The following is a 23593-nucleotide window of genomic DNA, read 5'->3' as shown; positions in this document are numbered from 1 at the left end:
ACCCCCCCAAACCTTCCCCCCCCCCCCCCCCCCCCCTCCCTCTATAATTATGATTAATTAGAATCCCTTAATTAATATTCCTAACTCTATCCATTACATAGCTGATAATTCAGTATGTATTGCCTGTTTTTTTATTTTTGTTTGCTCTAAAATTATCTCTTTATTGAAACATCAATTAATATAAAAAAATTTATAAAAAAAATTAAAGAACTAGCATATTACACTGTGTTTTTTAAAGCACTCTTAAAAAAATTAATTTTTTTTATTTTTTTATTTTTATTTTAAATTAATATATTTTTGATATTTTCAGATCATTTTAATATTTAAAATAAAAATAATTTAAAAAATAACTATTATCATACTTTTAAATATCTTTATTATTAAAAGGGTTTATATTACCCTGATCTTTCTAATTAGATTACAAGAAACATATATTTCTATATTTCTATGGTTTAATATACTAAAAAAATTCAATAAAGTTTTTCCAAAACTCTTGGAAAATAAATAAAATTATCATCTGAAAAGAAAAAAAATAAAATAAATCATCCCCTTTCCAAACTATATTTCTGGATTAGGATCCTTTTATTTTCATGAATCTAAAGCATTTAGTTCAAATTAAATAATTATGATTTGATGCATCATAAAAACAAAAAACAAAGAGTTATTTTTTTCCCACCTAATCTAAATTGAAGAATCCAAAATCAATTGTGAAATTTGGACACAAGGAGAGAATCCAATTCCAACATTTGTAAATTGACATGGAATATTTGTCAAATATGAAACAATAATAATTTGATTTGATCAACATGTTTATGATAGGGTCCCATGCTAAGCTCCCTCTAAAAATCTTCCATTAGTGCTTCAAGCTAAAGCATTCAGCGTTAACTTTCTTTGAGTTTCATGTGATTTGTTACTCTACTTTGTCTCTTCCTCACCTACAAAAAGATGCATCAACTCTCTTAGCCTATGCTTTGTTTCTTTCTTTAGGGCTAGGCTTTCGTTGCCTAGACTCTCTGCTTTTGTTGCTTTCTGCGAGGAAAACAAATAGTAATATAATCCAACAAATGGCACTCCTAATCTCCTTCCTAATATCTTTCTCCATTTTAATGTCAAATAGTCTATGAATCCATGGGACTTGTGGTCCAATAACATTTTTCTTGCTTTCTTTATTTTCTCTTTTGTTTTCTTTTATATATATATATATATATATACACCCCAAAATTTGTCATTCTCTCTCAGTCCAAAAAACACAGGCACACACATCAATGTCTCCAGAAGCACTGTTGCTGCTAATGCTGCAACTTCCTCTTCAACTCCAGCTTCTCCTCCTTCTTGTACTTCTGTCATCTGAACCCCCTAGTTTCTTTCTTTCCATGAAAATGTCTAACCCCACATTCTTGTTTCCCTCTCTTTCGCTCACATTGTGATCTCTCTTTCTCTTTTGATCTACTACCTGTTTACATCACTCAGGTACATCCCTTCCCTGTCTTTTCTTATCTTTTTCTTTGTGGAATCTCTAGATTTGATTCACTTTCTTTTTGTCAATGTGAAAACTGCCTCTGTTTTCAGTCTACTTTGCATTTCCTGGAGCTGCATTTGTCTTCTCAAGGTCCCTTGGGATCTTAGTTGTTTAACTTGTTAAGTTTTGAAGTTCTTGATTTGTAATGTAGGGAGATAAGTTCAGGAATTTGTGGTCTTTGTATGTGCTACTTTAGGTATATTTTCTTTTTGTACAGTCTCTCTCTCTCGCCCCCCTGCCTCTCTTTTTTTTGGTAATGAGAATGTTTGGTTACCGAGAAAATGAAGAATAAGGCAGGAAATATGGCCTTTAGGATGCTTAACTATGTAACAATTAGGGGCTGGTAAGAAATTGATAGTTTCATGAATAGTTGGGCTTTATACAATTAAAATAGTTTACTTGATCTGTTCATAGAAAAATTAAGCATTTTGCCACTAAAAACAAAACCCACCAATATTCATTTCATTTCCCTTGATTTCCTCTTCTTTTTTGGGTTAATAAACATACAATTAAATTTTTTCCCCATTTGTGAGATTATTGGATGATTTTATGATTAATGTTTACCTAAAATGCTCTCATAATTCTTGTATTTCTTAGCTTTCAAGGGCCTTCCCAGTTATTTTATTTTATTTTTGGTCAATTTCGCGCAGTTCCTTTCTTTGTTAGTAAAGAAGTTTTTGGTGGCTTATAGTATATGCATTTATGGAGTAACTTTACAGACAGTGTAGCTTTTTCTTGTTATTACCTTATTGCTTTCTCTTTATGGCGTTGAAGATTTCTTTTTGTCTGCATCCAGAGAAGCAAGTCATTTCAATCTCTCAGATGGAGCAGTATGAAATATTAGAGCAAATAGGGAAGGGTTCTTTTGGTTCAGCTCTTCTTGTGAGGCATAAACATGAAAAAAAGAAGTGAGAATGAAACTTATACTCTGCTCTTCCTGCATTTATTCACTTGCTGTAAAATTCCACCATTACAATGATAAATTGTGAGCAATATCATATACTCAGGTGATTGGTTTCATTTCAACTCTGATTCTCTTGTTATGCATATTTAAGGTATGTGTTGAAAAAGATCAGGCTTGCCAGGCAGACTGACAGGTCACGTCGATCTGCACATCAAGAGGTCAATGTTTTTTTTTTTTAAGACTTTGGCAGAATGACTCATCTTCATCATCTAACACCAAATCTGACATTGACTCTGTTTATGTTTGTAATCTTCCTATGTTTCTGTTTAAATGATGTTCTGTTATGCTTTGACATTGTTCGTGCAATTAAAACTTGCTAATAAAGTTGTTTGAGAGAAAACAAAAAAAAAGGAGAAAAACAAATGTTTCTACTGTCTTTGTTGCATATGTAAAGATACTTATATCACACTGTTAATCAAGGCCCTGAATTAACTAGCTTTACATGTTAATACCCTTCAAAATTAGGATGCTTGAACCTGTACATCAGAAATGCTGACAGAACAATTTTGTAATATAACCGAGAGTAATGAACTATGCATGCAGAGCTGGTTGAGCTAGCTTTCACCTTTGATAGATTATACTGGATCTGCAGGTCTAACCCCTTTTCTGTTTTATACAGAAAGAGCTCATTTCTAGGATCCAAAGTCCATTTATCGTAGAGTACAAAGATTCCTGGGTAGAAAAGGTATACTGTTCCTGTTGTTATTACTTATTTATGAGTAAATGTCTTTACCTCTTCTTCATTTTATCTTGATCTCTAATGGTCTTTCATGGTTGGATGTTCATTTTTTGATTTAGAGAATCTTGGTGTTTAATGTTCCATATTTTCTGTAAGTTTTAAAATCCTCTTCCTCGCTCAACTCCAATAGATTGCTGCTTTTGCAATCAGATATCGGAGACCGATGTCCAATTAGTCTTTACTAAATCGTTCAGGGATGTGCCTTAAACTTGTTGCATGCTAACTATTTTTTCCCATCATCTAGTAGCTATCCTTAACGTTAATGTTAAACACATGAAATTTAACTTCATGGTTGTGTTATATCATTAATGAATGCCATTGACAGACATTACCCGAAACTTGGCATTATTGCTTACTCCTTTTTGAGTCAACTCTCCATATAAATTTACATTTTATATTTCTGAACTCCAATATGCTTTATTTAATCTAGCAAAAGCTTCATTTTTTCAATGATGTGCAAAAGGTGTACTCCTTTTGCATATTTTTTTTTTCTACTCAGTATTCAAAGCTTTTTCCTTGTTATTTGGGATAAGGTGATGTTTAGTTGAGTTGAGATGGGTTTCTGAATCATTCTGTTAGGTTGGGAAAAAATATTTTAGTTATCTAAGGATTGAGCTAAAAACACAAGTAGTTGATTTCTGTTTTTATAAATAGGCTAATACTGGTTCTTTTTTATGCTTTGGAGTCAGGGTTGCTATGTGTGCATTATTATAGGTTATTGTGAAGGAGGAGACATGTAAGTTTTCACTCTGGCTGGAACTGGCGTTGCTTTTACTTAAAGCCAAGAATAACCTTGGCCATGCTTGATTCTTTCTTCTTTTCCTTATTATTACAGGGCAGAAGCTATAAAGAAAGCTAATGGCATGCTGTTCTCTGAAGAGGTTTTTTTTTTTTAATATTTTCTATCTTTCTTTGTTTCTTTTTTGTTTTTTGCTTGGGGGAGGCCCTTCTCTTTTTCAGAAATGTAGTTTCCATTTACAACCTTAAAATTTAATTTTTTTTATGAATTCAAAATTTCAATTTGGAGGATCTTTTTGCAACTGAATAACTGATTCTTAGTTATTTAATGTTTCAGAAGCTCTGTAAGTGGCTCGTTCAGCTTCTCATGGCACTTGACTACTTGCATATGAACCACATTCTTCACCGTGATGTCAAGGTTAGTGGCAAGTATTTTGTGTACTCAGATTCAAAACAGTGCCAATAATTGAAACTGCATTTTACTGACAAGGCCTCATGATTTGATCAGTGCTCCAATATCTTCTTGACAAAACAGCAAGACATTCGTCTTGGTAAGTGATCTGATTGATACCTTCTGATTTTAATGAAAGGGAGTGTGCATTTTTTTCTGAATGATGGACAACCCATCCTGGTACAGGTGATTTTGGACTTGCCAAAATATTAACTTCAGATGACCTTGCTTCCTCTGTAAGTTTCGGAGCCCTTAAGCTGGGCTAATCTTCCAATTTTATCTCAGTTTCCTTGAATGTGATTTGTCACTGGTGGGACTTGTTCATATGTGTTCAGGTTGTGGGAACGCCCAGCTATATGTGTCCTGAGCTTCTTGCTGACATACCTTATGGTTCTAAGTCAGATATTTGGTCTTTAGGTAAGTTGCTCAGTGTACTGATGTGTATGCAAAAGTTACACGTTCTTGATTGCTCTTTCAGTTACTCACAACTACCTGTGCTTCTCAAAATTTGTCTCCCAGGTTGCTGTATATATGAAATGACCTCTCTTAGGCCTGCATTTAAAGCATTTGTAAGTATTTTTTATCCTGTTTCTATACTTGGCAGAATTTCAAAGATGAACAAGTCATGCTTTCAGGCATTTACATTGAACTGCTCCAAGTGATACCTAGCATCATCAACATGTTATTTTCCTGCCCAAAATCATGTATGTTCTTATATTACAGTCCCAAGGTTTGCTGCATATATTATGTTTTCTGTCAAAGTTGAAAAACAATAATTTTGGATTATTTTGTACTCTGGTTTGAGTTTCACCAAGAATTTTTTCTGTAGAGGATTTACCTTCCCACCCCCTCCCCCCTTCCCCAGTCTTCCCACCAAAAAGAAAAAAAAGATGAGAAGGAAAGAAAGAACTATGCACCATTATAGTGGATCATATAAGTTCCACGTTCACTAGCCATTTTGGTCTGCAGTTTGATCAGTATAATCAACATTAGAAGGCTCTCATCCCATCCATTTCTGTTTGAGCTTTCTCCTGCATTTTCTGCTCTAATTTTTTTGTTCATTTCTCTGTGTGGATTTTATTTTCCATCTCTTGAGCAGGATATGCAAGCACTGATTAACAAAATAAATAGGTCAATTTTGGCTCCACTTCCAACTAAATATTCTGGTGCCTTGTAAGTCTTCATCATTTGTTTTCCCAATGTTGTCGCTGTTTCTAATTAAGATGCTGGATTTTATTGTTGTTCCTATAATCATCTAATCATGTTCCTGTTTTTGTTTTTAGCCGAGGACTTGTTAAAAGCATGCTGCGAAAGGATCCAGAGCTCAGACCCGGTGTATGTGTGATCTCTTTTAATCTGCATCTTAAATTATATGTGAATCTAGTGCACTGCATGACTATAGGCCAGCATAAAGATGATTCATAAAATTCACTTCATTTTTGTTCTTTCTTTGAATTTATTTTGCATGTAGAAACAATCTCCAAGAGTTGAAAACTGTTTCAAGGTCTACTGTGGAAATGAGATTTGTTGTGCCATTTTGTTAGCTTCCAATAACAAGATTCATCCTAAAATAATAAAGGCAAATGTTGCCAGAGAACTGAAAATAGATTATGAAAATTTTTAAAATTCTCCGAAGTGTTATCTCCAGGCAAGTGGAAAAATAATTAGTTTCTCCTAGACTCTTATCTACAGCACCACAAAGGCACCATGCAAGCTTCAGTATGCTTTGTTGATTGGATGGTTGCTATGCCACAATGCCATTGCATTTACCATAAGTTTGTAGCAACATTTCACCCTCACCTAAGCTGCATAAGCGCAGCTGTAATCGATGCATTACATGCACTTGCCTGGTTACTCAACAAACACTAACATAGAGGGGGAGGTGTCTTTCTTTATTTCTAACAAGGAAAATAATATTACTGGGACTTTATGAACATGTTTTACCCTTGCATTGTGCAGTAAATGAGAGAATAAGTTTTCTTGATTGCTACTCTCAAATACTTTTCAGAAAGCATGTAGAAATGGAGCCAGCAAAAGGTTTGCCAGTTTGTACATGACAGCCATGCATTTTGTGTTACAATTGCCTATAGGTCAACCATTGCAATATAAGGAAATTTGAGCATTTTAGTTTATGTGGCATATTAATGTGTTATGTTCTCACTCAAAATATTCACTGTCACAGGCTGCACAGCTGCTCAGGCATCCGCATCTTCAGCCTTATGTCCTTAAGATTCATCTTAAGATGAGCAGCCCTAGACAGAATACATTACCTTTCCAATGGCCTGAACCCCATTACATGAAGAAAACAAGATTCTTAGTGCCAGAAGATAATCCTCGCAAAGTTCAGAGGGACAAGAGGTATTCACTTGGTAATGATAGGGCATTAAATCCAAGTATATCTGTAGCAGAGCAAGATTCTGTGTGTTCTACTGAAGGGATACATGATACACCGATTTATTTGAATCGAAGGTTATCAGATTCATCCATTGAGTGCAGCCAAGGAACAGTCATTTGCAGATCAATTGCTTCAAAACCTTCAAACAGTGCCAAGACTCCAAAACGCACACCGACCAAAGCCTCTGTCTCTATTAAGAGACGGACAGAGTCTGCAGGAAAATGTGAATCTGTAAGCACGTGAATCTCTCTCTCTGCCCCCCTCTCTCACATGCACGCAAATACACAAATGAAGAAATTATGAACAACTTCTGATAGTTTTACAATTTGGATCTCACACGTCCTTTTATTAACTTTTCAGCTTCCTGTCACCCGAAAAACTCCGACTACAAAATCCAACCCATCAGCTCGCAGAGCATCTTTTCCATTGCCGTCAAAAGGCAGGATACAAAATTCCCCGAGTGGGACTAATATTAGCATCCTTAGCCAGATAAAATCTCCGGATGTTTCTGTCAATGCTCCTCGAATTGATAGGATGGCTGAATTCCCGCTGGCTTCATATGATGAACCATTCCTCCCTATCCGGAAAACTTCATCAACCTCAGCACGAGGGTCATCCAACTCCTTGCGTCATGGTGACTGCTCAATCACAAAGGATAAATGCACAGTTCAGTTCAGCGATAGAACCTCTGCAAGGCCCAATCTCACAGAGGCATGGCAAGGAATTGAACTTGGTTTGTTTCAGGTAGATGAAGAGAACGGAAGCAATTCCTCCAATCAAAATGCCACTGCTGGGGCATCAAGCCGCACCTCATCAGACACGAGGCAGCGCAGGTTTGACACCTCATCACTCCAGCAGCGCGCAGAAGCTCTGGAAGGTTTGTTAGAATTCAGTGCAAGATTGCTGCAAGCGGCAAGGTACGATGAGCTTGGGGTGCTGCTAAAGCCATTTGGACCTGGAAAGGTCTCCCCCAGGGAAACTGCCATATGGCTGACAAAGAGCTTCAAGGAAAATACTGCCAAACCAGAAGATTGACAGCGACCGGTTCCGTGTGTACTATATTTTGCAACTGCAACAATTTTTAGAGTCTGCTCTATCGGCTTTTTGGCTACGATTTATGGGGGAGACGATAGATATTTAGGCAGACAACTTTATAGGTTGTAAAATTTTTAAGCCGATTGAGATGCCCCATTACTATATGTTATTTATGCAAATGAACAGAAGTAACAAGGCCGTGTCCCTGTATGCAGTATGCTATACTTCCATGGCGGAACCGTGGTAAACTAGATGTGTTTAACTTAAATCACTTCCATACTTCTCTTTTAAATTTCCAATTGATGGGATGGGCCGTCAACCTGGTCTTGTCAAAAGCAAAAAAGAAAAACAGACTAGAAAATATAAATCTTATGCCACGCTGGGTCGTTACTTTCAGTTTGGTTTTATTTTATTTGATTTTTATTAATCAAAACAATAAAATTAAAATTTTATAAAATATTAAAAATTAAATTGAAATTAAATTAATATTAACTTTAACTTAACTTACTGATTTTGATTTGGTTTGATTTTATTTTAAATTAAATTTATTTGATTTAGTTGAGGTTTTTCAGTTTCAAACTTATAAAATCGAAACCAAATAAAATTTTTAAAAATATTTTAATTTGTTTAATTGGATTTTTTTATAATTTAATTTTTAAATTATTTTTTAATACACTCAATTTATTTAGTTTGTTCATTATCAGTTTAATTAATTTATTTATTTTTTGAGGACTGAAATCATGTTAGCATATTTAAAAGTGTAATAATAATTGTTTTTCAAAATATTTTTTATTTAAAAATTATGTTAATAATTTTTTTTATTTTTTAAAAATTAGTTTTAAAATTAATATATCAAAATAATTTTAAAATAAAAAAAAAACATATTAATTTAAAATAAAAAAATTAAATATTTTTAAAAATACTTTTAAAATACAATACCAAACATACCTGCCCAAAAGTCACATAGTGTTAAAAAATCTTGACAAACGACCAAACACACTTGTCACCTTTTTGTGCAACGAAGATTACAAGGTTCCCATATATCTGGTTAATCGATAATGTGGAGTCTCGTTCAGGCGAGGTTCCGAGCTGATATACCCTGTAAGGCAGTGAAGAGTATTTTCTAATTAAAAATATATATTAATACATTAAAAATGCTTAATGATTTTTCAAGTTTTGAAAGCAAAAGCCACAGTAATGCATGCAGGCAAAAGCAAAAGAAAGAAAAAGTTGTATTAATAAATAAAAGTTGAAGGATGTTTGTTTATTATCATTGTTTATATTTTCAACTTCAAGGACTGTTCTTGTTCTGTCTGTCTTGCGGTTAGAGATGCTTTTTCTTTAACTGTGTAATTCCGATGACAATTCCATCTCCAATTGTTATAAAAATTTAGGTTTAATAAAAATATAAATTTCTAGGGTTTTTACAAAATTACAACTATAAAAAGTATTTATTATTATAATAATGATTGTTTTTCAGAGTAATATCAAAATAATATATTTTTTATAAATTTATTTTTAATACCAACAAATTAAAATCATTTTAAAATATAAAAATATTTAATTTTTTTAATATTTTAAAAATATATTAATAAACAAGTTCTAAGTAATTAGGAAGAACCCACCACCTTAACCATTCCCATTTTGCGTGGAGCTAAACTCCATACCAGAGAAGTTAGAAAAGCACCAAAGACTCGGTCAACTAAGGTGTTTTACATCCAGAACACTGTGTTGGAGACTTCCGTGAATTTGAATTGGGATAATTTTTATGATTGTAATTTAAAAAAATTATTTTATCAAAAGTAATTTTAATTAACATCAATTATATATATATATATATTAATATATTAATATTGATGATTTTTAATTTAAATATTATAGATTTAACTATTATTATTATATCATTAAATAAATAATATTTTATATCAAATATTTTTTATTATTTTATTAACTTATCTATAATTTCATTATATATAAAATTCATCTGATAAACATTATAATTTTCATGATTTTTTGGATGTGCAACAAAACAAAATCAGGTAAAATATCATCAGAAATAAAATTAAAATTACGATAAAATTTCACAAATATTATATTATCATGCGATACTTTTTTAATTTATATAGTATTATTAAATAATATTAAACATTAACTTTTTAATAAAATATAAATTTTTTAAAAAATTTAACAGGTCCCTCCAACAAACACTTTTCACATTAATACTACTTAAAAAAAAATCATCTAATACTGTTCATGTAAACAGTATCAGATGAATGCTTCTTATGTTATCATGCGAGTTATATAATTCATATGGATATAGTTCACTTTTTGGAGTTAACAATGACAAAGTGAATTATTAATTCACACACTGTTATGCACAGTAGCAGGTGAATTGCACGAGAAGCAATTCTAAACTACTGTGTGCAAAATAAAAATTTGAAGAAAAAATTTATGCGTCACACTAAATAGTAAATTGCTTCTTTTTTTTATTTTTTTTTATATCACTAACCGTGTAGTTTACATGTTTGTTCTAAAAGCTAAAACCGCTGTATAAACAAACATCTAATTAAAAACAAAACCAAAAAATAAAAATAAAAAAGCTTGTTTTTAGAGGAAAAAACTTGCCCTAGAAAAGACAGAAGTTTGAACAGGTGCGAAGACCTCATCAAGGGAGAAGAATCTTTACCATCAACCTTTAGGAGCGTGGCAAATGGCTTGATCACAAAACCTTCTGCAGGCCTCAATTAGCCTATCGACTATGACACAAGTCGGCTTGACCGGGGTTAGGAAGAAGAAGATGTATACTTGTATACAACATGCAAACATGAGTCAGCAAAGATCATCTTCCTTATGATTGGGTATAAATAAGATGGCCTCCGTCTTCGTGCTCAAGTAATTGGAGATACAGGCAGGTTCACTAGTTGCTCATCATTTTCTCCTTTCAGTGTTAAATATGGTTGGATCTTCGATGGGGTGATGCAAAACAATGGGAAAGGCAAGCAGGTGGATGATAAACTTCTTGCTAGGAAAAAAGGAGGAGAAAACAAAGAAGAACAATGTCTCCTTCCATGCAGAGAAGGAGACAACACCAACTGCAACTCCAGCTTATAAGAGGAGATGGAGCTTTGGCAAATCTGCAAAGAAAGAGAGAGTTTACAGGGGTCGTAGATCTCTTGACTCGATCATCACTACCCAATATTTAGCACACAGATCATCATTTGCTTTGCCAACCACCGAAGCTATTAAAAAAGTTGTCGTACAAACACATGCGGCAGATAGAATAAGAAAGGCAGTGGAAGATGCAGCTGCCACCAGGATTCAAGCTGTCTTTCGTTCTTATCTGGTATTCATACAAACTTCCTTTCTACTTGATTTTTAACCTTTCTTCATGGATGAGATATGTATATCAATCGCTTCATTGTACAGGCCAGGAAAGCTTTGTGTGCGTTGAGGGGATTGGTCAAGTTACAAGCATTAGTAAGGGGTCACCAGGTGAGGAAACAAACAACTGCAACTCTTCGACGAATGCATACACTCATGACAATACAAGCAAGAGCTTGTTGTCATAGAGTTCAGATGGCCGGAGAATCACAACAACTTGCCATGAAAAGGAAATCATCAAGACACAGAGTAAGTAGTCCCACTTTTGTCTGCAGTACCTTCCAAATCACGGTATCTTCTAGGATGAACTATAGGATGCAGCTAATTTGGAAATGATAATGTCCGTCACCCCAAAATCTGTCAACATAGCATAATATATATGATAACTTTGGTGTACCATCAGGGTTAACGAAAAACATGCAATCTAATCCTTCAAAATCTGATTTGTGATGCTAACTTGTGTTCATACATAGGAGGCAGTTGATGTTAATCTTCATGAAATCCGAGGAGTTTCGAAGAACAGAAGTGGATACATGAATCATTCATTAATAGACAGAGTAGAGAGAGAGATTCCCAGATTCTACTCTGGGGAACTAAAAATCTCTAGGCAAGAACATCAATACAAGGAGTTTTCCTTCACAGCACAAAACAGTCCCACAACTGGTTCTCCCCCTTCCAAAACAAACTGGGGAAGAGCTTCCTTCACTTACGGACGGCCAGACTATGTCGACACTCTTTCTAATCAATTTTCATCCCTACCAAGCTACATGGCCGACACAGAATCTTCCAAGGCTAAAGTCAGGTCACAAAGCGAACCAAAACAGCGACCTAAAGAAAGCACCAGAGTTAAAAACAAGCAAACTACTTGGATGGATGGACTGAATGGCCACCAAGATGCTCAGTCACAATGCTCATCTTCGCACTCAAAGCACATGGTTCATGAAAACCAAGATCCATGGTTTATAAAACTCTATAGACCAACAAAGTCAAAGGGCAGTTATGATGATGCCAACATCACAACTAGCACTCAATATTCCAACTACAGCAAAGTTCTTGTCACATATGAGGTGAGTTAGCAGTCAAATTTCATTTCAATATTTACTTCTATTCCTAATTATTTTTGGTTTTCTTGAGTCCTTTATTCTTCTGATTGCAGCCCCATCTGAATATCTACTAAAAGTTCATCCGATGGCCCATGATACCAGCTAAAGAATTTTTGGAATCACAAGACAAGCTAGTTGCTATCATGCTATCATAGCAGAAGCGTCAATTGTTGTAAATCTGTGCATTCAATATCTACAGGAGCTTTTTGGCTCAGCCATGAAAACTTGACAGAGAGAATTATTTTTTTCTTACAAGGAAAAACAATAGATATATATAATTTCAACAGAGAAATGCAGCCTTTTTCCAGAGGACAATAAACATTCCTAGCAATGAGTTTGGTCGTTTCACTGTCTGCTAACTAACCCGTGTGAGCATTGAATCCATTGACAAAATCTTTAAGTACTTCACGGTGACTTTACAATAGGCATAACAAAAAGATAGGTGGTTGTTTGATCACTAAATCAGTGCTGTTCCAAGAATTGTTTGATCACTAAATCAGTGGTGTTCCAAGAATAATTTGAAATCCCGTCCGAAACTTTTTTGCTCTCATAAATTGGTAAATTCTGCTCCGTAGAAAGCAGTCTGTCCTCTACACTACATATCTTTTGAGTAGTGATATACTCACTGGTTCAATGTTTTGTGGTACGCAAACTGCAAATATAACGAATAATTAGTTAGATGACATGGAACTTTCCTGCGAGTGGAAAAACAGAAGGAAAGTTTGACAGCTAGAAACGTAAAAAAATTGTCTAGATAAAACATATCCAACTATTTTTATTATGTCAAAAGAAGAATTTCGAAGGAATACGTACTGATGTTGACGTTTTCAGCAGCTCTCTTATGGCCATTGTTGCATGACATTAAGCTTGGGAGTGTGAGGATTAACTTGAGAACCTTCTGGGTTTCCCGTGAATTAGAATCAGAGACTTGTTCTGACCCTACTTCTCTCTCACCCTCCACCTCATTAGTGTCTGTTGATAAACCTGTACCGTTTTGAGAGTTCACTGGTTGTTTTGTGCAGACAGATGAATTTTCACCCTTGTCTCCCCTGCGTTGTTCATCTTGTTTGATTATGTTCATTTATCTAGCCTCGGAAATTTTATCCAGATCTGTGACTGCCAATGGTTTATTACTGTCATTATATGTAAGGAATTCCCGGAAAGGAAAAGAACAGTTGATGAATGATTAGCAATATTACCAGATATCTGTAGTCTGGCTCTAGACCAAAGAGCTCAATGATTTTTTCAAAAAGGGCATGCCATTCAAAGTCCAGTAGCTTCTGAAAAACAGGCCTATAACTTTCGTACTGGTTATGGAAAATTCCCTGCAAAGAACACCAACACACATAACTCCAATCAGAATAAAGCAAGCATGCATGGAGAGAGGGGGGGGGGGATTACAACGTACTAGACACTATAGACGCTTTCAGTCAAATTGATACCATCCTGGTCAAAACAATAAGACAATTATTAAAAGCAACAGCGCCCTCGAACTTGGAGCAACAAACAGTGATATACTCAGGAGCCTGCTTGTAATGAGAGGTCTTGTGGTGTGCTGCCTATTTGCTGAGAAATGAAAATTTAAGATGATGAAAGGAAAATCGTAACCTATCATAGACATCTTGACAACAGTCAAAGCCTTACCTGGGGTTTCTTCCAAGCTTAACGCGACAGAAACATGTAATATGCATGCTTATCTTTCTAATATGCTTAAATACACTCACAAACACCACAATATCCAGAAAGCAGTTGTGTCATAAAGAATTAGATAAGATGTACTAAGGTGTAACAACCTTCTTAGCCAAAGTCATGATAAACTTTGGCGATATGATATCATTTGTCGGAAGAATTACACTAGATCTGCCAGAAGAACAAAATTACAGTGTATTTTTGCGCTCTCTCACCTGCGCATGGTTCCACAAATAGCTTTGTTAACTGTGCACATACCTGAACAACAATAACAAGTGAAAGGATTGTGCGTAAATCTTCACAGCTCTCTTCCTCCGATAGGACATGCCTCTCCACAACTTCTTTTCATTAAGAGGACTCGAAGAAAACATGGCCCTTCACAGACTCTGTTATTATCTTATAAGATCCTCGGCGCATGCATGCTACATACATATAAGATATCCCTGTTGTAACAATCTGGGGAAGGCAGCATGTGGCCTTTCTGTATACTAGAGATAATGTGTTTTGAGGCGACACTGCATCAACAATTGAAATAATTTCCATGTAATGGTGCACTCATGTCGTTAAAAAGATAGTGTAGACGTAAATTGATCCATGAGTTTATCGGATGTGATGATGGAGGTGCCCATGAGTGAGGTGCCCAAGATGATTTCAGAAAGTACTTGCATAAGAATAAAAAATATGCTGTTTCTGCTAATTATTCCCAGAGAGCAGTCCATTTAGAAGAAAACTAGATTAAACTAGATTATTGCATGTCCTGCATCAAGAATTTTTTGAATCATGGATAACTAGTGATAATTTGGTTTTGATTTAGAAAAATAAATTCTAGATGACCAAAAACAAACCTGTGATAAAAAAAGGGTGATTTTTTGATAATTTATTATTGTCATATCATATATATAGTAGTTAAAAAAATAAAATTTTAAAATTCATCTAAAAAATTATAATAATATTTAAAAATCATATTAAAATAAATTAAAGAGTAAATAAATTAACCTTTTTTTAAGTGAAAACAAAAGGTAAAAAGAAAGGCCATGGGTTTACTCTTGAAGAAGGCCAAGTCCAAGTATCTAATTTTTTTTTTAAGATATTAAATGATAACAAAAAAAATAAAATAGATAACAAGTTATTTGTGATAGAAGATAACATGTCATTCACTTATCTGCTTATCTAGTTTTTAGCAGCCATAATAATTAGAAAATGAGCAAAAAAACCAAGTTTTATTTTTTGATTAAAAGAACTCATTTTTCAATTAAGACCTGATCTATATTTTTAAGTAACATGAATATACATAACAACCATCATCAAACTTTTATCATTTAATAAAATATTTTAATATCAAACTTGGCTATTTTGAATTTTAAAATCACAATAACCAAATACTTTTTCTTTGACCAATTTTCTAGCAGCTCTCTAATTCTCTTATATCAAGGGATCTAAAAATTAGAAAAGGATCAAATTGAAATTTAGCGTACACATGTGGCTAGCTATAAAATGTATCTTACCTTTACTTTTTGATCCTCAAATTTTTAATGTGATAATTTTACTATAATTTCATTCCTAATTCCATGCAATTAGGCTAGAAAAGCACGTACCAACACAAAAAATAACATAAAAAATCAAAAATAATGAAAATAAACTTCACCTCATAATATTAGGCTGGCCATTATATTTATCCGCGTTTTTCATTTTGATTCCTTATTATTAGTTTTTTCCAATACTTACTAAATTTAACAAGTAGTCATTAATTTGAACTTAGAAGCAGTGGCGGAGGCAAGGAGGCTGGCAGAGCCCCAGCCCCTGCAAGGAAAATTTTTTCAGTCCTTTCCTTGGTCTTCATTTAATACATATTTCAATAAAACAAATATTTTTAAAATAATTCTTTTAATTTGATCCTCCTCAATTTTTTTTTCCTACTCCACCCCTGCTTAGAAGGATTCAATTGAAAAAAGAAAAAAAATTGAGTTGGGAAAAAAGCTACAGTGATTGCCAGGCGTTTTAGAATATATATGATATAATGAGGAAATCATGTTCCAATACTGGATGAACAATCACTTGCATCATTCTCGTAGTCCCGGGTATAGCTTTCAGGGCCTGCAAGGAGTCCCCAGGACATTCTTTAAACATTGAAGCTGCATGATATTAAAAAGAAGTACAATTAATGTTCATCAATGGCATGTGAGAAGTAATTAAAGTAATCATGCTTAATTATATTGCATCTTGTACAAATCTTATGACTGATACGAGGACTGCATAGCTAGAAAATAGATGATACAAACAAAGAGGGGAAAGATCACATTTTTAAGATTAGAAATTTACTAAAAATACTTTTGATTGAAGCTCTGATACTGCCAGGATGTCAGATAAAGAAATTTACGGTGGAGCAGCGACAGCCGACAACTTACTATGGCCCTTTCAGCCACCAGATGGCGAGGGAGCTGCCTTAGGGTCCCCTCAATATCATTACTTTCCTCATAATATTCCCAATAACGTCTTTATAGTTTGAAACAAGCCACAGAGTTAATGGTCTGAACATAGAATCAATGAAAGGATATCTCCTTCTCTTTGATCAAGGTTCATTCTTACTGCACTTTCCCACTCTCCTCGGAGCAGTGCAGCTCCATTGAAATGCGTTGACACTGAACCACTTCCAAAACGCTGAAAAGAATACAATACAAGTCAAATCATTGGAAACTAAGTAAAGCAATTTCTGAAGATCAGCAACTACTGTCAGCCAAACACTCAGCAGGCTTCCGAAGGGATTATCAAGGAAGTACCTGTAAACCAAAATAGTTAACGAAACCATGCCTTCCTAAGGAATTTGCAGATGCCTTGATGGTGTGTTCAGAATCTGCAATGATTCCTCTAAGGAAATGTGTAAAAGCTGTGAGCTCAAAAATGAAATTTGTATTGACTGTGCCTTTCAGGCGTTGTTCAATGCCTATTGAAAAGAACTCTGTCCAAAATAAAACAACAAGCAACCGCCATTAAGATTGTCATTTATTATTCATATATCCTGGATAAAATCTTAACAGTGCAATCAAACAGATTAAGATACAAGGAATAAGAACATATCTGTCCAAAATTTAGAAGTGCGAAAATTTGATTGAACAAACTTGGTAGTAGGACTAAACATGCATTAATGGGGACTGATTTGGTTTTTTTTTTTTTTTCTTTTCATATAAGTATTTATCATTCATCAGTCATGACATTCCAAGAGGTCAACAATAAGGAGATAAAAAAAGAAAAAACCGGTCTAAGAAACATAGTTTAGAGCATCTTCAATGGAGATGGTAAACGAAAGAGATAAAAATAAAATAAAAATATTATTTTAATTTGTTAATATATATTTTAAAAAATGTCATTTCTTTAATGCTAAAATACTATTTATTATAATAATACATTTTTAATTTTTTTAAATATATACTATTTTATTTTTATGAAATTATTATGATATTATGGATTCTTCTCATGAATTTAAAAAGTTTAAGTAAGATTTTTTTAATTAATTTTTTTAATTTTATATTTTAATATTAAATTAATTAAGAATTTTCCCACAATTAGCTGTTATAAATAACTTTTTTATATTTAGAATGTAAATTAAAAAAGTTATATTTATATTGTTCAAAAATCTTTTTTTAATTTTATATTTTAATATTAAATTAATTAAGAATTTTCCCACAATTAGCTGTTATAAATAACTTTTTTATATTTAGAATGTAAATTAAAAAAGTTATATTTATATTGTTCAAAAATCCATAATAGCATATCTGTAACAGAGTCCACAGACACTCTGATAGAGGAACGCACAAAGAGAAGGAGAGAGAAGCACAATAAATATGGTGACAAAAACAGAAGAGATGCAATTGAATAGATTGGAGAGTCAAGTGGACAATGGAGGAGGAGGGGCATGGGAGTATCTCTGCATGGTTAGAAAGCTCAAAGTTAGGCGTTCTGTCAAGGTGTTTAAGCATGGTTTATTGATCTTGAATGACTCCAAGAAAAGATCCAGTCTTGGTCCTGAAGGTGCACTTTCTCTCTTTTGATGGGTTCTTTTATTGATTTGCTCCTCTGGGTTGCTCAATTATTGGAAATTTGGAGTCTTTTTGGATTAGTTTTGTTTCTGGGTTTGAAAGTTTGGAGCTTGATTTGAATTGGGTTTGAGTAAGAATTACCGTGACTGTGCAATTTGGTTAGTGAGTTATGAAATTTTTTGTTGAATAATTGAGATTTGAGGTTTTGAAACTTGATGTTGATTGTTTATGGATTGCAAACACACACGTTGTGCTGGTTGTTTCAATGGTTTAAAGCTCCTTTTTTAACGAATTGCAGCCACTTAGTTGTTGAATGTATACTGATTTATTAGTACTTCGTTGTTGATGTAGAATGGACTCTATATGAGCAGGTTGCAGTTGCAGCCATGGACTGCCATTCTCTTGAGGTTGCAAAGGTATCAATTGTTTCATTTTCAGCTTAGTGTTTTTTTTTATATGCTTTATTTTAGTTTCATATCATTTTCACTCTAGGTGCTTTACCAGATGTTTATACTGATTATTAACGAAATAATTTCTGTAGATTGAGAATAGTTAATATATTCATTATTCTTGGATTTTTTCATATCGCACTTGTCTCACTCCTTTTATTGTTCTTATAGTTAATAATCTCGCGTAGGCACACAGTACGAGCTATTGCAAAAGACGCTGGTTGTGCATTTCTATGATATGTCCTAATGCCTTGAGATTTCATTAGCTCAAAGAAATCAAACTCATATCTATGTTCCACCATACTTCTCAGTTCTTCTGATGTTAAATATAACACGAATCCTTAATTTCTGATTGTTGGTGAAGCAATATTTTGGACAAATTATGGTTCTTCTGTGAGTTAATTGATATTCCAAACAGGTGTTAGCTTTAGCTTTTGGTGATGGTTGATTTTCTGAGGGTTAGCAGGCAGTGGGTACTTATTTGGCTCCAGGATCACTTTCTTGTTTTTATTGTAATTTTTGCTTCTATTCTTTCTTAGCCCTTGGCCCTTAACAAGGATGTGCTTAGAAAGTCCACCTTATTCATTAAATTTTCTTGTTCCTTAGCCTTTATTTTAGGTGCTCACTATTCCTCAACTGTTTATTTTTAAGGCATAACTGTGAGGCATGCTATTTTTTCTGATCGAGCCAAAACTTTATAATAAAAAACTGTAATCTCCTGAACATTTTAGAATGTTGGGTGTGATGTAAATTGAGTGAATAAAGATTTTTGGACAATTTATCCTTGAAACTTCATTCATGTCTCTCTTTTTTTTCATGTAAATTGAGTGAATAAAGATTTTTGGAAAATTTATCCTTGAAACTTCATTCATATCTCTCTTTTTTTTTCTTCTTTCGTCACTTTTGCATTGCCTTTCAACATGAGTGCTATATAATTGAGTCTTGCATCCATAGGTTTTGTATTCGAGCTCATTTGACTTTACTCATGCTTTTTCTGGTTGCTGTAGTTGGGTGGTATGAGATTCTTTGTTTTGAAGTTGATGCAATATGTAATCTACAATCTTTTGCAGGACTGTGTAAATGCGTTGCGGAAGAAATTTCCAGAGAGTAAAAGAGTTGGTCAGTTAAAAATAACATATGGCTTACAAGTGTGCTTTGTTGTGGTTAAGAGCGGGAACTAATAACGATCTTTCAATTGCATGTGATGCATAATCTTACATGGCCAAGTTCCCTATCATTTAATAGCTCTCCTGCATTAAGAAATTCTTAGATCACAGTTAGCTCATTTTTTAAATTGTTCTACAAGGTGAGGTGGTAGTTTGTTTTTTCTTTAGCGTCAGTGGGGATACCAAGTCATTGGACTTCAAATAGGAACATCGAAATGTTAATATTATGACCATACACATTCGTTTGTGTGGCTTTAGGTGTTTTCTCTACAGTTTAATTTTTCAGCTGTAGTTTGAGTCCCTGTAGAAAGTACAAGGAAAATTTTTGTTTTGATCTTAACATGTGATGGAATGGTTTTTTCTTTTTCCACACAAATCACAGGCAGACTGAAGGCAATGTTACTTGAATCAAAGGGGTCTTGGGGAGAGGCAGAAAAGGCTTACTCAAGCCTTTTAGAGGACAATCCTTTTGATCAGGTAAATTTTTGTAACCAATTTGTTTTTGAAATGTAGTTCCTTATAAAGCCTCATTTTTGTAACCAATTTGTTTTTGAAATGTACCTTATAAAGCCTCGTTGTGCTGTCTTTCTCAATCGTGAAGTATTATTGGTGTTAATTAAGAAGAACTTATATTCAAATCAGGCCAATGCCATTTTTCTTACGTAGGTAGTACACAAGAGAAGGGTAGCTTTGGCAAAGGCACAAGGCAATTTGACAGGGGCAATTGACTTGCTCAATAAGTATCTTGAAACGTGAGGCAGTCCTTAAAATCCTACCTTGTCCCAGTTTTGGTGATATTAATTAACACAGGACTGAATTTGGTCTTATGTTATTTTTCCTCTTTTCCTTAGATTTATGGCTGATCATGATGCCTGGAGAGAGCTTGCTGAAATATACATCTCCTTGCAAATGTGAGGAATTTTTCTTTATATGTTGGGAAAGCTACTGTCTATCAAATTATTTGTGTGTTGCTGTTTTATTCTTTATCAGTAGCTTAAACCAGTTCCCGCCTTAATGAATTAGGTACAAGCAAGCAGCGTTCTGCTATGAAGAGCTGATATTATCTCAACCTATGGTCCCGCTGTATCATCTAGCGTATGCTGATGTGAGGAACTTCTTTATTTCAGCTATATTATCTCAACCTGCAGTTCCACTGGATCATTTAAGCCTATGCCACTGTATCATCCTGCTTCTTTAAATTAGTAACCACTGCTGAAGCTATTGTTTTTTATTATTCTTATCTTTTGCTAAAAGCTTCTAAGCAACATTATTTGGAGAATAATTTTATATTGGCTGCATAACCAGAGATATCAAAACATAGAATTCACTGGTATATCCAAATAGGATCGTGCATTTGACATCAACTGAACCGTGCTGGGCTGATGCTTAAAGAATTCATCTTGCATAGACTTTTTATTGGGCATTTCAAACAATTTTAGGAATATGGATAGAATGCCAATTTATGACATGTAACACAGACCATGATAGTATGTGCTAATATTATTAGGCATGCACAGGAATAGCAACCCAGATCAATTCATAGACGACTCCCTTTGTTAACAATGACTACTAAATTGCCTTTGCTTTCTTGAATCAACAGGTGCTTTACACTCTTGGTGGAATTGAAAACCTTCTGACAGCGAAGAAATATTATTCTTCCACCATAGATTTGACTGGGGGCAAGAACACCAGGGCACTTTTTGGTATTTGTTTGGTGAGATACCTCCTCCTCCTCTGTGTGTGTATATGCTGCAAATATTTTACTTGAGGATGTAGCTACATCTTCTTTGGGGTGATTCTGGCATTGAGATTCGTTGTTTAGGTTTTCTTTTCTCCTTCCTTTGAAGTTCCCATCTAATGTTTGTATTGAGGCCATTTTATAGCTTCATTATTATCTTTAGGAATTCGAAGCTCTCCTTTTTCCTATCCCGCGCCTTTGACGATGTTTCTGAACTATGTGACTAACAAGGAAATTATGATTCTTTGTCACCAGTGTACCTCAGCTATTGCACAGCTTTCAAAAGGACGAGACAAGGAAGACAAGGACAGTCCAGACTTGCAATCTTTGGCAACAGCAGCTTTGGAGAAAGAGTACAAGCAGAGAGCTTCTGACAAACTCTCTGTGTTCACTTCAGGTTTTAAAAGCTTGAAAGTTTCATCATAACTCGATCCTTTTTTTTTTTTTTGAAGATTTTCGTTGTTGCCCCAGACTCTAAAATCTGAAGTGGCCCTCAGTAACGTAACCAAAAGCTAAAATTTATAAACATTGCAGATTCCATATAATTTAAATGAGTTATAATATCGGTCTTTTTGTTGTTTATTTTTCCTTTGATTTTTTTTTCTATGGTGAGGTCCTTGATAAGAGGATTTGATGTATTATTTGGAATGCACAGATCACAGACAAGGAAGATTACAAGGATTTTTCCCACTTGCATTATTTGGATTTTATCCACGTTCGGCTTCCGGCTCATTTCCTTGCCTTAGTATTTGGAGTTCTCTGATTTTCAGTGCCATGGATTCACTAACGACAAAATAAAATGTGTGAAATGGGAGGAAAAAAAAAACTCATCATATTATTATGATCCCTAGAAATTCTAATTAATATTTGAAGATCTAAAATGATGGATTGGGGTATGCTTAAAAAAAATATACTATCAACTTTAAACATCATATCTATATTAGATAAACTGTATTGCTAATTGCATTTTATTTTAATAGTCTGTGATAGTCTGTAATGACTAATCTATCAATGATTTACTTACATGGGTGAGAAAAGATTCACTACAATGAGTTAAATCCAAAATAGGTTTTGATATTTTCAAGTTTTTAATTTAATATTTTTAATTTTTGTTACTTCCAATTAATATTTCTTTATTTATTTACTTCTTATTATGACATGTCACTATTAATAATTTATTAAATAAGTTAGTTTTTATTGGGATCATGGAACCCAAATCCAAATTCTAGGAGAAGATATCGTTAAATATTTTGTTTATAAAACAATGATCCATGAATAATAAGCTATTTAGGCTCATTTATCTTATAATAGGACAAGATATTGTTAAATATTTTGTTTATAAAACAATGATCCATGAATAATAAGCTATTTAGGTTCATTTATCTTATAATATTAATTTTTGCTAAATGAGATTTTTGTGCCCCAATTCTTAGATATTCAAGCAATAATTATTTTGAATTGATTTACTTGAAGGTAAAATTTAGTGGCATATACCTTTAAAATTTCATAAGAAATTAATACTCTTAATTAACACTTAAATATCATCAATGAATATTAAGCTAAATAAGAAATTAATACTCATAATTATTATTATTACAGTATCATTGATGAATAATATATGATCTAAAGGTTTAATAAGAAGACATATTTCAAAAACTAAGGATATTAAGAGGTACGTATTACTTCTTATTAATATTAAGATAATTGCTCGTTATAAATATATTTTCAACACAATTTTATAAAAGAGAACTTGTTTTTTAGGGTTTTGGAATGTTGGTCTTATGATATTCTTTTTAATGTGGATTAAATGATGACAATTTTTACAAATAAATCATTAAAATTCCAAAATAGATGCATGTGAACATATGACAAATATATTTTTTTAATGCGAATATAAAAAATAAAAATACTAAAATAATATTAATAATTAACAAGACATTTATGAATTTAAAAATAGATGTAAGGATGTGTATATAGCTAACCATTACGAGCATGAGAGGGTAAATCCTAAATAAAATCTAAACAGTAGAGTGAAAGGATTTCAAACTTCCACGTACTCTTTCGTGCATTATAAAAAAGAAAATGCTCATAGTCCACTATTTTCACATTTTATTGCAAACAAGGACATAAAATATGAACTCCAGAATAATCAAAGAAGGTGGGCTTAAAGTGATAATGGTGTTTAGTTTGAA

The 23593-nt window shown here is 33.4% G+C and overlaps 3 protein-coding genes across 6 annotated transcripts; all 3 read left to right on the top strand.

The window, feature by feature from the left end:
- The first annotated feature begins 1007 nt into the window (after positions 1 to 1007).
- On the top strand, positions 1008 to 8106 carry LOC105111912 (serine/threonine-protein kinase Nek2-like). 3 transcript variants are annotated; one of them, XM_011007406.1, is made up of 16 exons: positions 1008 to 1470; positions 2316 to 2427; positions 2575 to 2641; positions 3103 to 3168; positions 3912 to 3958; positions 4058 to 4103; positions 4298 to 4378; positions 4469 to 4511; positions 4598 to 4647; positions 4747 to 4828; positions 4931 to 4980; positions 5511 to 5584; positions 5695 to 5746; positions 6594 to 6769; positions 6881 to 7037; positions 7167 to 8106. In XM_011007406.1, the coding sequence occupies exons 2-16, from the start codon at positions 2342 to 2344 to the stop codon at positions 7839 to 7841; spliced, it is 1752 nt and encodes a 583-aa protein (XP_011005708.1). In that variant the 5' UTR covers positions 1008 to 1470; positions 2316 to 2341; the 3' UTR covers positions 7842 to 8106. The 3 variants fall into 3 exon arrangements, with proteins under 3 accessions (XP_011005708.1, XP_011005706.1, XP_011005707.1); XM_011007404.1 differs by having other exon boundaries at positions 1009 to 1470; positions 6594 to 7037; XM_011007405.1 differs by having other exon boundaries at positions 1009 to 1470; positions 2294 to 2427; positions 6594 to 7037.
- Positions 8107 to 10827: 2721 nt separating this feature from the next.
- LOC105111922 (protein IQ-DOMAIN 14-like) lies at positions 10828 to 12399 on the top strand. Its single transcript, XM_011007415.1, has 4 exons — positions 10828 to 11184; positions 11268 to 11471; positions 11696 to 12289; positions 12379 to 12399. The coding sequence occupies exons 1-4, from the start codon at positions 10828 to 10830 to the stop codon at positions 12397 to 12399; spliced, it is 1176 nt and encodes a 391-aa protein (XP_011005717.1).
- A 5375-nt stretch (positions 12400 to 17774) lies between these two features.
- Positions 17775 to 21983, top strand: LOC105111911 (ER membrane protein complex subunit 2-like). 2 transcript variants are annotated; one of them, XM_011007402.1, is made up of 9 exons: positions 17775 to 18040; positions 18400 to 18464; positions 19568 to 19616; positions 20046 to 20140; positions 20330 to 20415; positions 20515 to 20574; positions 20687 to 20768; positions 21264 to 21377; positions 21657 to 21983. In XM_011007402.1, the coding sequence occupies exons 1-9, from the start codon at positions 17854 to 17856 to the stop codon at positions 21825 to 21827; spliced, it is 909 nt and encodes a 302-aa protein (XP_011005704.1). In that variant the 5' UTR covers positions 17775 to 17853; the 3' UTR covers positions 21828 to 21983. The 2 variants fall into 2 exon arrangements, with proteins under 2 accessions (XP_011005704.1, XP_011005705.1); XM_011007403.1 differs by having other exon boundaries at positions 17911 to 18040; positions 18420 to 18464.
- Positions 21984 to 23593: the final 1610 nt, after the last annotated feature.

Source organism: Populus euphratica, unplaced genomic scaffold, assembly GCF_000495115.2.
Source record: "Populus euphratica unplaced genomic scaffold, PopEup_1.0 scaffold588.1, whole genome shotgun sequence".
In the NCBI taxonomy this organism is placed as follows: Eukaryota; Viridiplantae; Streptophyta; class Magnoliopsida; order Malpighiales; family Salicaceae; genus Populus; species Populus euphratica.
Note: the sequence above shows the minus strand (reverse complement) of the source record. Positions and strands in the feature narration are given on the sequence as shown.